Source organism: Peromyscus maniculatus, chromosome 4 (genome assembly GCF_049852395.1).
Source record: "Peromyscus maniculatus bairdii isolate BWxNUB_F1_BW_parent chromosome 4, HU_Pman_BW_mat_3.1, whole genome shotgun sequence".
NCBI lineage: Eukaryota > Metazoa > Chordata > Mammalia > Rodentia > Cricetidae > Peromyscus > Peromyscus maniculatus.
Window position 1 is genome coordinate 10,859,530 of NC_134855.1, and position 14,437 is coordinate 10,873,966.

At 48.3% G+C, this 14,437-nt stretch overlaps 1 protein-coding gene across 1 annotated transcript in view; it reads right to left on the bottom strand.

The window, feature by feature from the left end:
- Window positions 1-14,437, bottom strand: part of Med27 (mediator complex subunit 27) — a 181,981-nt gene that overhangs the window by 26,800 nt on the left and 140,744 nt on the right. Inside the window, exon 5 of the mRNA XM_006983375.4 lies at window positions 93-200. Coding sequence (XP_006983437.1) covers window positions 93-200 — 108 coding nt within the window. The remainder of the gene's footprint in view (window positions 1-92; window positions 201-14,437) is intronic.

Consider the following 14,437-nt stretch of genomic DNA (forward strand, 5'->3'; position numbering starts at 1 on the left):
CTTCAGTGCTGATTTGCTGGTTTTAATATCACTCCTCAGAACTCCATTCTGAGACAGAGAAGAAGCCCTTCCCAAGACTCCAGGATGCTTACCTTACCATCCTCTGTGTAGACATTTTCATTATACCCCTTCACAATCGTGCGGTCAATGAACAGGCTCCTCATGACGACAATCACTTTCAAAACCTTTCCCAAGGTTACCTGTCAAAACACGAGTACACGCATGTGAGGGCTCACACACAACATGCAAACCACACAGAGCTAGGCTGGATGGTAGAGGCAGAAACCATCCTAATTCTGAGCGAGGCAGCCGAGGACATGGAGGGAAGGCTCAGTGCTTAACCTTAACGTACTTGACAGATCCTGCCGTGGCAGACTCTTCTGTAATATCTGTAATGATAGCCTCCCTCACCCCATGGCCACCACAGCTTTGCCTTCTAATCTCTCATCATGTGCTAGATAGAGTACCTGCTCCACCACTTTCCAAGGCCAGGGTCCTCTGACTGGAATACATGGAATACAGAGCAGAAACAGGCACCCAGTACCCCTTGGTGGAGCTGCCTATTAATGCCTGGTGAAAAGTGGAGAAACAATGTCAAAGTGAGCCAAAGGGAAAGGAAAGTGGCCACATGTTATCCAGAAGGGAAGCACGGCCCTGACATGCAGGAAGTGCTTTACTCTCTCAGAACCTAAGCACACACCATGGATTAAGACAACACCTAAAAAGCTGTGTGTGGTGCACGCCTTTAATCCCAGCTCTTGGGAGGCAGAGGCAGGTGGATCTCTGAGTTCGAGGCCAGCCTAGTCTACATAGTGAGTTATAAGATAGCCAGAGCTGAGGGGTTGGGGATTTAGGTCAGGGGTAGAGCCTTGCCTAGCAAGCGCAAGGCCCTGGGTTCGGTCCTCGGTTCTGAAAAAACAAAACAAAAAACCCAAACAAACGAACAAAAAAAGATAGCCAGAGCTATATAGTGAGAGCCTGTCTCAATACCTTCCCCCACCTCCACACACCCACAAAGGAAAACACTGAAAAAGGCTCCCACAATGCCAAGGAAGTGTCAGACCCTACAGGGTCATAGCACTAATGCTGTCTTTCATTCTGGACTCAGGCAGACCTGAGTGTGTGGAGGTGGGGGAGGGATTGAGACAGGCTCTCACTATGGGTCTTCCTCCATATTGCCACACAGTCTTCAGACTACCAAGTGCTCCCTGGCCTCCCTAGAGGTTACCCTCTCTCCTGCTGCCACAAGCTTAAGGTGTTTCCAAGTTTCCCTAATATAAACATGGCTGCAGTAGGTACTTCTGGTACTGCCACTGCATGCGGGGTCAACATTATTATTTTAAATTACATTCTATTTACTTATGGTGTGCGTCTATGTGTGTGGATGCATGTGTGCCACAGTGTGTGTGTGTACAGGTCAAAGGTAACTTGTGGGAGTCTCCTTCTAGCATGTGAGATCCAGGGGCTGAACTCAGGTTGTTAGGTTTGGAGGCAAGCACCTTTACCTGCTAAGCCCCCTCGTCATCCAAGGGATGGTAACTATGCAAGCATGGTGCTAGTTACAGCCTTCTTTGTTCTCAACCTCCAATCCATGTGCGGGTAAGGGAGCAACAGCAGTTTCACACCAGCCGTGACTACTGCATCCCGAGTGCTGGGATGACAGATGGGAACCTCCAGGCCTGATCTCCAAGTTGTTGCTGTTTTAGATTAATTTGTATTTTAAAAAATATGTGTATGTGTGTGTTTGTGAGTAGGTGGGTCTGTGCACATTTGTGTTGGTGCTCTCAGAGGCCAGAGTCAGACGTCTTGAAGCTGGGGTTACCAGTAATTTTGTGCTGTCCAACATGGGTGCTGGGAACCAGACCTCAGGTCCTCTTCAAAAGGCATTAACTACCGAGCTATCTCTCCAGTCCCACCCCCAACTTTGGTTAAACAACAACAAAACATTTAGTGCAGTAAGTAGGGCGTGACAGTGCATGGTTTTAATCCCAGCACTTGAAGTTGGATCTCTGGTCTATAGAGTTCCAAGCTAGCCAAGGTTACCTGGTGAGACTCTATCTAATAATAAAATCAAAATCCAAAACCCCCTATGAACCCAGCTCCTGGCCACCTAGTGTCACCTCTACCTCCTTTCCTCTCCCTATACTACCGTGAACCAAATAACAAAAAAGGTATCAGTTCTCTGTAAGAACTTTAGTACGTATCTTTAAGAGACAAGGGCTTTGTAAACAAAAAAAGCCAAACTGTGACTGACCTCATGTCTAGAAAACAACAACTATCCAACATGAGCAAACACCTGGTGTACTAGTTATCAGACCTCCAACAGTCCTCTAACACTACTTTGAAAAGAACTTGCTCACACCATGATCCAAGTGTGGACCATAAGTGATGCTGATGCACTCCACCAGCCAGAGCGGGCCCTCCCTCTCCTGCTTTGCTGGCTGAAGAGGCGGAAGCAGTTACTGTCCACGAGGCTTCAGTCTGCACTCACAGAGGCTTCCCCAGGGAGCATGGCTGTGTCGCACCCTGCACTTTCCACAGGCAGCCAGGAGATGAGGCTGGGGTGTGGGCTTTTGGTGAGAGCTCACTGTACTCATATGTGAGGGCCGGCTGGTCCTGAGCAGACTTGTACTAGTTTATTTTACTATCTTTCCATTTCCACAAGGCTCTGCTCTATGAAGTCTGTGAGAGAGGACTCTGGAGTCCATCTAAGCTGGAGAGACAGAGTTAGGTAGGACCTTTTGAATTTCAGCTTGCTCTTGGTGACACTGTATCCAAACCGAGTTGGGTCTTGATTATGTTTTTGGGAGGCTTGGACTCCTTGCACCTCTGAATGAAGCACCTCTGTTGCAGGATTGGGAACAGCCCAGCAGGTGATGCCAGAAGCATGGTACAATGGTTTGAGGCCAGTTAGCAGCAAAGACGGAACTGGAACCATTGCCCAGCCAGATCAGCACTTGGGCTCATCCTCCCACCTGCTGCCACACTCCAGGCTGGAGGGAAGCTGTGGACCATGATGCTAAACCTCCAGGATGCACAGAATGGTGCATCTCATGAATGAATTCTAGGCAGAAAGCACCTGCCAGCCTGTAAGTCAGGGAAGATTAAAGCTGCCACAAGGCTGATCAGCCAGACCTCACTGACCCCAGTGATGGCCATTTGCTGTACAGAACAGGTCAAGGGCCTGTACTTCTGCATGGATTTTCACCCCACAGGCGCCACATACAGGAAGTATGACATAGGACAAGTCAGTCTCCCACGCCCATCTGCTTAGAAGTGGAATGAAATGGGGAGGGGCTGGTTGAGGAAATTTAAAAAAAAAAAGGGATGCAGGTTCTAACGCTCATCACAGGGTGAGGTGCACCACAAAGCATCCTTCCAAGTGTGACAAGGTGGAGTGGACAACACTGGTCATCAGTATGGAGCTGGGTGCACATTCTACACCGTGCTCTCTAGCCCTACTGTCACCCGGTGAGCCAGGTGCTCCCCTGTGGAGCGTACAAGTTTCTAGCATATCTGGATGCCCCAGGTTGTAGTGACCTTGGGCTTCTGACGGACGGACGGACACAGTACATTGCAGATGGGCCGTGGACATCTTTCTACATCCAGCCAAGGCTGCCATAGTCAGAAGCAAGATGCTCACTGACAGGGGCTATGGGTTGGTTCTTGGCAATGTCTATGGGGTGTCACAGATAAAAGCTAATGCCATCTGGTAATGAAGCAGGCTTGCTGTTGCCAAGGTAACACTTTTCTATACCGAACAACACAGCTCTTGAGAGCTCACTCACCACTTTGTGGCAGTCGGTCCAGCGTGTGTAAGCGGCACACTTAAAGACAGTCAAGGAAGCAATGCTTCCTGAGCAGGGACCAGAGGTCACTTGGAAAGGTACCAGGAGGCCTCCATGATGGCCTCCTGTTCCCAGGGACAATGTCTGAAGTGCTGGCACTGCCAGTCTCCAGTGGGTTAGCCATGGTCTGGATGGATGGAGGTCACTGGCAGCTACCTGTCAAGCTGCATTCTCCTGAGAGGATCCTAGCTCACTGTGGTCAAGGATGTCACAGACAGGAGAGGAAGTGTGAGGAAAGTTGAGAAGGGAAGAAATGCTTGCTTCAGCTCTGTCACTGACAAAAACCCAACAGACTTGGTGGCTGAAGTGTCAGCCTACTGGTGACTTCCTCTTGGCAGTGGAGATGGCCCAACACTCATTCCCGCAGTCTGTGCAGTCAAAGCAGTTTGAGATGAGCAATAGCTATGTGGAGGATTTGGGGGAGGTATGCTGACTACATGCTGAGGAACCCAGGCCAGATGGCCCCCGACCCAGCACAGCGCATGTGTGCTGGAGGTAAAGGGGACAACACAGGATTTGCTCTTCTGACAGCTGCTGTATTTCTGAGCCCTGCTTTGGAGAGAGGGTGTCTTATTTGAAAAAAGCCAACCGTTCCTATAAAGCCACCCATGAATGCTTTTTCCATACAAATAAGGTCAAAGTAACCTAAAAAATGCTTTGGGGTGTAGAGGCAGAAAGGCAGGCACACACACACCTCTAGGGGTTAGGAGTCATTTTTTCTCTACTACAATCTTAAGGAACTTCCTCTGCACTAATTCTGAAGGACTAGAACGAAGCAAAGAACACCGATTGGAGTTGATTTATCGTCTGAGATGTGCCCTGCTGGCTCCAGACACTGGTTCAGAGAATCAAGTAACTGCAGAGGTTCTATCCCTTACCTTTATCACCACCACTGTTAAAGATTTATTTTTATTTATGTGTGTATGTGCCTGTGTGTTTGTATGCCACCTATGTGTGGATGCCTGTGAAGGCCAGAAGAGGGCATCTTTTCCCCTAGAGCTGGAATTACAGGAGGTTGTAAGTTGCTTGATGTGGGCGCTGAGCCAAACTTGGGTCAAGTGCTCCTAACTACTGAGTCACCTCTCCAAAGCCCACCTCTCTCACTGTCACAGGGATAAACTGAGGATGAAAGTGGCATACACCTGTGCAGAACTGGAGGACTCCCAGTGCTGCCCGTGCAGAGCACCAGGAGCAGTGCAGTGTATTGAGGGAGGATGGTGCTCTATCACAGAGCCATATGACACAATTAGAAAGGCCAGGGTGGAGGGAGCTGTGCCTAGGGATAGTCCCTAGGGGTGCTCCAAGGACACTCCTCCAAGGAAGGTGCTTAGTTGTGGAATGGAAAAAAAGCACCATGGCACCCAGGCTTTGCACAGCTTCTTGGGGCCTTCTCTTTGAATAACACACTCACCTCTTTATCTAAGAATGGGGTATGCTTGCATGGCTGCAGTGTACTCCTCTAAGAACCCAGGAGGCAGCCCAGCCAGCTGTCTTATTTCCATTTTTAACAGAAGAAAGCTGGAGATTTGAGTCCAAGGTCGCTGTTTCTCTGTGCAAGGCCAGGAGCTACCTCTTGCTGTTTCCCCGTATCTTGCCTGGCCCAGGAATCTAAATGCCAGCAACAGTGACCACAGAGCCAGGAGTCACCTGACCCTCCGGCCTCCCAGCAATCTTCTCTGGCACTGTGCTAAGTAGCTCTAAATCCCACTCCCTAGGACTCCGGCTTCCCTCACCTATGGCTTTGTGCACACTCCCAACGCTGTGATAAGACGCTAATAATGTACCTGCTTCGTCTAATTTTAGTGCATTTCAAAAAGCCAGCCTTCTGGATTCCACACAGCTGCTGGGTATGTGCAGCCCTGCTAGAGCCATGCTGGGCAGAACTGTCGTCCAAACAGCAGCCTCGGAAGCTGCAGCAGCGAAGGGCGTGAGGACGCAGAGTTCTGGCGGCTGCTTCTTTCTAGGAAACAGTGGGCTGCCTAGAGACACAAACATCTGAGCCAGGCTGACTCGGAGAGGCTCAAGGCCTGGCGAGGATGGGGTCAAGAGCATGGACTGTCTGCCGTACTCTGAGGACAGGGCAGCAAGCTCATCTCCAAGGGAATGTGGGGCTGTGATTAGGGAACCATCAGGGCACACTGAGGACCACACAGAAGAAAGCCAGGTCTCTCCATATTCAAGGTATGTGCAAGAGAAGGCCTCAGGTACGCCTCCGATGGTGCAGCACCATGTCATACAGGAAGGGCAAACTAAGAAAGGAGAACTCAAACTGCGAAGAGACTCCCACCGGAAACTAGGTTTGAGGACAAGTCAAACAGCTGCAAAGGTGGTTGGTGGTTTCTAGTTCTCCTGTCGATAAGGAAGGAAGGACCACAGAAACTCGGCAGGTAAAATGAGTCTGCCTAACAGGACAGAGTTGTGTTTCCGTAGACTCTTGTGCAGACCCTGCCTCTGCCCCACTGGCAGCGTGGCTAGGCAAGTTACCCTCCTTGGAAAGCACCCCACTTCTTTAGCCAGCTGGCAGGAGCTACCTCTTGCTCTATAGAGCCCATCCAGAACAAGGTGGCTAGGACTGCTAAGCATAAGGCAAGGAGTCAGCTGGACTTTTGTCGGGTCATCCCTGCCAGTCCCAAGGCACAGGGTAAAGACACAGGAGCTATGCAGTTCAGATACCGTTCTGCCACCAACAGAATGGTATGGCCTGGGAGAAGCCACCCAGGGAACCCTGGCCTCCTCTTCAAGGTGGGGCCTCTGTGAGGATGCACAGTTGGTGCTACTGTCCCCCAGAACCACGCCCTTAGCTCACTACATGCTGGCAATTGTGATATTACTGTTGCCATTATTTTGAATAATTACTAAATACTCCGCCTAATAAAGTTTATTTCTCATTAGGTGGCTTAGTCCATTGATAGGTAAACTGGAGTCATTTGCTAAGGAACCATCCACATTAGCAGTTTGAGCACTCTAAACTTTCCTTAACTCTTGCCTCTCTAGAAAATCCGAAGCTGCACTGATTGCAGGGGGATTTTAACACAGGAGACCTAGCTACTTGGCAAATTTCACAGAAAGGCTCATAACAGAGAGTTACAAAATCACTGTCCACTTTGTATTACAGACATAAAATTCCTCAAAATCCTATTTGTCTTCCTCTCAACGACAGAAATCTAAAGAAAGAAGAGGGTGTATCATGCTTCTCATGGGTTCATTCCCCTTCAGGCTTCCCTTGTGCTGTTAGGGGTCATCAAAATCAAATGCGGCTGACTTTAAGTTTTAGAGATATACATGTATAGAGCCCTTCCAGAAGGAGTGAGGATGGACACGGGCTAGCTGATGAGGAATCAGCCAATGATTGCCAACCACACTAAAAACAATGGGCACTGCGGACAGCCTTGAAAGCAACCTTCCACGGCACATGCCTGTATCTGAAGCTAGCACAGAGCATGACTGTCAGGCATGAGGCCCCTTCCCAAGGTACTCTGTGTGGAGAACCTGACGGACTAGATGTAGCAATGGGATCAAGGGAACACAGTGGCCTGGTAGGGAAGGCTGGGCTGGAGCACATCCTGGTTAGGCCTGATAATTTGCCTCTTTGCAGCAGAAGACAGGAAGACACGGAGTTGAAGGGAGAAAGGACAATACTATGAGGATTGAAAGAGAGGAGAGAAGGGATGGGGAAAGGAGGCTGGAGAGACAGGCAGGCAGATGACACAGCCCAGAACTACCAAATGTCTTGCCCTTTGCGTTCCTTCCTCCATCTATGTGTTAATATGTATTATGTGCAGGCCAGGCATTAGCACCTAGAGAGGTAAGTGAGACAGACAGTTCATGGAGCTAGTGATCTAGTGGCAGGCGACAGGCAGGTAAGAGATGAAGAGCCACTGCTGTTTTGAAGGAAATGAACAAAACAATGACAGCTTAAAGGGCACGTGCAGGAAAAGATGACGTGTGGAAAATGGCATGAGTGAGACGGTGACATATTAGCAGCCTGCACTGTACACTCAGATAGTTATTAGGAAGGTGAGCAAGAGATGCCTACTCCTGTGCTTGGACATTCCTGGAGGGGAGGGGCGGTGGGGAAAATTGCTCTGTCAGAAGACGGGAAGGCTAGGGGAAAGGGTGGGCTCAAGTTTCATTGAAGCTTCCGAAGACCAAGGCAGTCCTAGCCAAGTGCAGGGCAGAGCAAGAGGGGAGCAGGTGCAAACACTCGGGCGTGGGGGGCAGCCTGGGTCAGACAGCGTCTCTGAGGCTTTGATGGGGAGCCTGCCTGCCTTCCCCCGCCCCCCATCCCCCAGACAGGGTTTCTCTGTGTTAATAGCTCTGGCTGTCCTGGAACTTGCTTTCTAGACCACGCTGGCCTTGAATTCACAGAGATCTGCCTGCCTAAAGGGAGTTGACTTCTGAGTGACAAGGGATGCCTTGCAGGGCTAGGCAGAGGAGTGACATGTCTGTAGTGTACTGTTACACAATATCTGCTTCATGGAGGGATCACGGAAGCAAACGAAGAGACCATGAACAGGGAAGAGGGCAGCTTCAAGTAGCACCAGTGTAGGGATGGGGCGATGCCACGGACTGACATGATTTGGGGCTGGGGCAATGGCTCAGTGGATGGAGTGACTGCCATGCAAACACAGGGACCAGAGTCTGGATCTCCAGCACCCACATAAATGCCAACCTGTAATCCCAGCACAGGAGAGGGGACCTTTGAAGAAAGCTGTCTAGTGAGACTAGCTGAATTGGGGAGCTCTGGAGAGAAATAAAACACCCTGTTTCAAGGTATAAGGCAGAAAGTGAGTAAGAAAGATATCTGATGCCAACATTTAACCTCCACATGCATGCATGCATGAATGCATGCATGCACACACCCCACCAAATAACTGATATACTTTGCCATTAGACTGAATATGGGGGAAAAAGAGGAGTGTGGGATCTTCCACGTCTTCAGGTTGAGTACCAGACAATTGAATGGTCTTGGGCATTTACTGAGATGGAAAAAACAGGGAAAGGATCGATTCCCTGTATAAAGTCTGAGCTACTTTTGAAGTGGCAAAGAGAAGCATGTTGAGGGGCAGTTCTGAGACTGGACTATTGACAAAGGGCTAGGGGTATTCCCACACTGCTTAAAGGATCCCAACAGGCCCTCTTTCCTCGGGGGCCTTCATGGAGCTGAAGGCTCACCTTAAAGCCAGTCTGTAACAAAGATGCTCTTTCCTTAAAGGAGGAGTCCCCCGCCCCCGTGATGTTGTGGACCAGGTGATGGTGGTCTCCATGTAGACCTGCCAATCCACTTAGAATGGTATGACGGTGCCCTCTGGGGTAAACCTGGCTTTGTTAAATTTCCATTTTTTTCTGTCAATACCATGTTAGGCAGCACTTGGTGTTTTAATATTTGTCTGTAGGATGTACGCCAACTTGACCTTGATGTAGAAAATTTTAATTCAAATCAATACATGGACAAGGTCACTTTAAAATCCAATTAATATGAATGGAAAAAATGCCCCACAGTTGTGTGAGCTGAAAATGGGAACAGCAGTAAGTTAACAACTACAAAAGAGACATGTCCACAGCCTAACCTGGGCCCTTCTGGGTTGGATAATGCAGTTATCTGTGCCCTTAAATATATGTGGTAGTTTGAATAAAAACATTTTACTTCTGTTTAGGGTGGCCTAAAATTAAGCTGAGTTTGTTTAAAGATAAACACAAAATGTACTGAAAACTGTGAGTTCCTATAACCTGATTTAAAATAAATTAAACCTTGGACTTCAACTTACCCAGGCCTCCCTGGAGAAATCTAAGCTCCACTCTAGTTCCAACACTAACACTTTGCATTTATATAGAACACAGTTCCAGAACTGTGTGCACTAAGCTGGACTCGGGGAAACTGAGGCATTGCATTTTAGCTTTTTGTGTATTCCTATAAACATTATGCTACCAGGGATCTCTCTGAGCTGCCATTTTTGTACCTGGATTTTAAACCTGGTTCTTGGTGTTTTCATTTGTCAGTCCTGGGCATCAAAACCAGGTCTTCACACATGCTAGGCAAGTATTCTGGAATGAGCTACATTCCCAGTCCTGGAGCTTGAATAATGGAAGATATTTACTTTTTTTTTTTTTTTTTTTTTGGTGCAGAGGTTTAAAGCCACTTCCTAACGTGCACCCCACTACTGAGTTATACCCCAAGTCTCAGAATAAAAGGGATACCAAGAATTAGAGATGTGATGTAGCGGGTGGATCATCACTGGGCTCTGTTGTTCACATCTGTTCCTCTCTTTTCCACTGGGAGCCTCACTTTTCTACACTTATGTCAGGTGGGGGTGGGACACGAGTGACTAAGCATCCACCTAAGGGAGACGGAGCCGAGTCTGCCTCCAAGAACAACTAAGTTATGTAAGACTGAGATGTGATATTAGAGGTGCCAAGGAAACACCAGAAGCTTATTTCTCACTTTACTGCACGTTTGAATTTTCTGAAAGGCTGCTAAAGGGCCCAGAGCTGTGTAATGTGAGGAAAGCCCCACACCTTGCATGGCTTTTCCAGCCCCCAGGTACCTCTGTGCTTGAAGGGCAGATGTCCCACAGCGCAGGCCCAGTGGCCAAGGCTGTGTGTGTGTGTGTGTGTGTGTGTGTGTGTGTGTGTGTGTGTGTGTGTGTGTGTGATGGACGGCGATGCTCCCACCTGGCATGGCTGGCTAAGGTGCAGACGAGTGTGCGGGGTGTCTGTTTCCCTCTACAGATTATACTGCTGCAGCAAATTAAAAGCAGCCAGCGCGCTGCAGCGAAGGACAAGCTGCTGCCTTGCATAAGGCCTGCTCTGCCCCCCCTCCCTGCCAGCATCACTCTGCATCTCCTTCACATGAAAATCATACCCACCAGCAGACTTCCATCGCACCCCCCCATCTGCCGCTAGTATTAATGCTCTTCACACACTCATTACTCTTTAATGATGCCTGTTTGTAAATAGCAAGACGGATGCAATTAAAGCACGAGAGGCTAAATAAACACACACTCTAATTAGGATCTTTACAAGAGATTTTTTTTTTCACGTATAGACTGGAATTTACCTTTCATTAATCTAACTTAATTGCAATAGTGCACCGATAAAGAGTCAGCCCAAATTAAGTGCTCTAAATGATTTCCCCGTAGTAAGGGTTAGCCAGGGATCCTTCCTTTGGGTAACAAGCCTCAGTCTGTGGGAAGAGGGATTAACTGGGGAATACAGCCATGGCACACTGGAAGGAGGATTTCAGTAAGAAGATACAGACCTCCTGCAACTACCAGAACTCGCTACTTCAGGTGCCTGATGCTAATGAGGCCAAGGACACAGGTTCTAAGGCAGCCTTGCCCTTTGTGCACCAACTGGCTTTGCTCAGTTCTGTGCAGCCAACCTCCCTCCTAACACCTGTCAACTTTCTAAGACAGAGAGAGTAAGTGTCTAGAGGCACTGGTTCAAATCCCTCCCTGCTCTTCAACACTAACTCCCAGAACTATTTCCTTTGCAAACAGGGCAGCAGATAGCCATGCATGAGAAGGACATGAAGGAAAAAGAAACATCTCATGTTTAATCCTTGATTCTAGGAGTGAAAGGCCACATACACTGGGTGGCTACCTAGAATCCCATGGTACAGTGTTAGAATCGTCCAGCAAAGACCTCAGAGCATCAGCAGTTTAATGCAGCAAATGCCAACTATACTCTCCTAGGCACAGGCACTGTGGTAGGGTCAGGAAAGTACCCCAGGGAAAATGTCAACCATTCTAGGAGGCGTATTTTCCTTTCCGTATTTTTTTGCTCCTTCCCTAATCTTGGCTAGTCACTCACTATCTCCCTGACTTTGTCATATAGAGGAGGCATGTAAAGGCTTAGTCCTAGCTTTTCTCCCAAAACTGGCAGTTAAAAAACCAAACCAAACCAAACCCAAAACAAAAACACCTAAACAAAACCAATCAAACAAAAAACAGTCCAGAAGAACCAAGGTGTGTGTGTGCAGGGGAGCAAGTTCTGAGCCGTGTACTTTCTACTTTCAGTCATTTTCTGATCCAGGACAATCAAATGCTCTAGTTACTAATGTTAAAGTAGGCAGAGGAGTTCTTCAAGACAATAATGCCCAGAGCATACTCCATAAAGAAGGTCTGTAGTGAGACTGGCCCAGGCAGAGCCCCTGCTGTAAGTCAGTCTGGCCCAGGGCAAGTGAAGTGGTATACAAACCATTCTTCTTATGAAGAGTCCATGTGTGCAGGCCAGTTCTGAAAAGAACTGCAGCTAAGCAAACGGCTGAGCTGTTTAGCTGGTGAGTGCCTCAGGGTATAGTCCTGTACACACTGGCTTCCTTAGAGAATGGGCTGAGACCCACTGTGGGCATCACCACTACACTAGCATCAGGAAGAAGTAACTTGCCTGTAAGTGAGTTGCCAGGGTCCCACCAGACCCCATGCAGCTAGAACTGGGCAGTGTGCCCCCATGCTCACTCCAGGGTCAGGGACCCATAACCTTGGCCTGAGTAGCTGACTAACGGAGGAACCAAGGACAGAAGACAGCTTCCTAACAGACTGTGGATAAAAACCTATCAACTCTCAGATGTCTAATCGCTCCCAGTTCAAGAACTTTCAGAGCCTCACTCTTAAATTCATTTTTATGGGTGCATCCTAAGCCTCTGAGAACCCAGCTTTCTAACAGCACCAGCAGTAGCTCTCCCCTAATCACTCTGGTAGATCGTATATAAAAACAAAACCGGGCTTTAAAAAAAAAAAAAAAGCCCTCCATGTTAGCAAGCAGATGTCGAACCCATTTGCAATTAATACGACCCACTTCCATACAATCAGACTACTTAAAATTCCTGGAACTAGATGTAAAAGCTAAGATGCAAATGTTCTGATTTTAATGAGAATGAATGGAAACTATAAAATCCTCTTTCCCTTTGAGGGTAGGTACAGTCTACATGTAAGTCCCAACTGAACACTAAATTTATCAACAAAACAATCATTTGATAAAGCCTGTGTGCATGGAGAAAATAGAACTGGGAACATCTCAAGTATTTTCAGAAAGCATTTTCTACCAAAATTAAATTTTATCAAAACTATCACTCTTTTAAAGAGCTTTAAAAAACTCAACTTGCTTCAACACATTTCCCCCAGTAACCCACACGTTTTAGGAGCTTTTTGTATGTCTTTGAATGCATGTAACTTTTTACAGATAATGTCAGAGGATGACAGAGGAGCCCAGGGCTCTGACGTTTCAAGGAGCGCGCTCCAAGTTTGGTCTGTACTGGACATGACCTTGCATCTGTTGTGGAACCTCTTCCCTTGCAGTTTCTCATTTATAAAACTGTGCTGACATCTTCTGCTGAGGGCTGCCGTTAAAGGGCCACACGGAGTCCAGGCTTGTGGTCGGTAGGAAGCATCAGAGGATACTCAGGGTGGGGCCCAGTCTTCCAGGGTGGGAAGTGAGCTCAGATTGCCCTCCTGTTTCTGCTTCCATGGTCTGTCTGCTCACCTCTTCCCAGATGAGCTGGCTATAGGGTGTCTGAGGACCTGTGCTTACTACAGAGCAGTGGGGTGCTTATCCCAGTAGTTCTGGAGTGAAGCTGATGCTTTTGGCCAGTGGGGGAGTACTTGCCTAGAATGCCTGAGGTCAGGTTCTATCCTTGCAATGCAGAAACTAAAGAAAACACCAAAGTCAAGCCAAGCAGCACCCAAGGCAATCTGAAGATCTTCTCTGGAGAGTGTGAGGGAGTCAGCCCCGAGTTCCGTCTCTGGCACTACCAAGAACCAAGTAGGGTTCTCTGAATGGGCATGGTGCCCACATCAGCTGCTGCTGAACTTAACAGTGGCTCGACTTTATCCCTGGAGCACTGTCTTCCTTTGTCCATTTGGAGACTCTCACCAGCAGCTCCTTCCCAAGCACGCACAGTTCTGAACTTGTAAATACAGCAAGAACAAGATAGAACCGGGTGGGAGGGGGTGATGAACACGATCAACGTACACCACACATATGCCTGAAAATGTCAGAATAAAATGCATTCCCTTCTACAATGAGTATATGATAAAACGACTGAAAATAAAAAAGAATTCTCTTCTTGGGGTGGGCTTCCAACTGGGGGTGTTGTGGGAAGCTATGCTCAAGGATGGGAGTAGAAAGGCAGTGACAAAATGCTGGCCCTCCTTGGTCTTTTGTGACTGCCATGTGCCCATGGAAACCGATCATTCAGAGCTGTGACAGTGAAGAACAGAACAACATGGTAACACTTCAAAGACCGAGATCCTTGGCTCCTGTCTCAGGAGCATCACAAAGATGAGCACCACATGGCACAGCGGACAGCACATGCTGGCAGTCGGAGTGGCCCAGGCTTGTGTTCTGGGAGGGGCTGAGGCAAGTTCTCTCCCTCCTGGGAAGTGCACACCTCTGAGGTCTGGTGTGGGATCCACTGTAAAAGAGCACATTTTCTTTCACTTCAGATATGCCTGGAGGGTACCCTGCAGTGACAATGGAACCAACCATTGCTACCCTCTCAGACATAGTCATCGCATTCAAGATACTGACTACGTGCCCAGGAACTGGCAACATGGGGAGGGACAAACCAGGTGGTTTTGGAAGGAGAG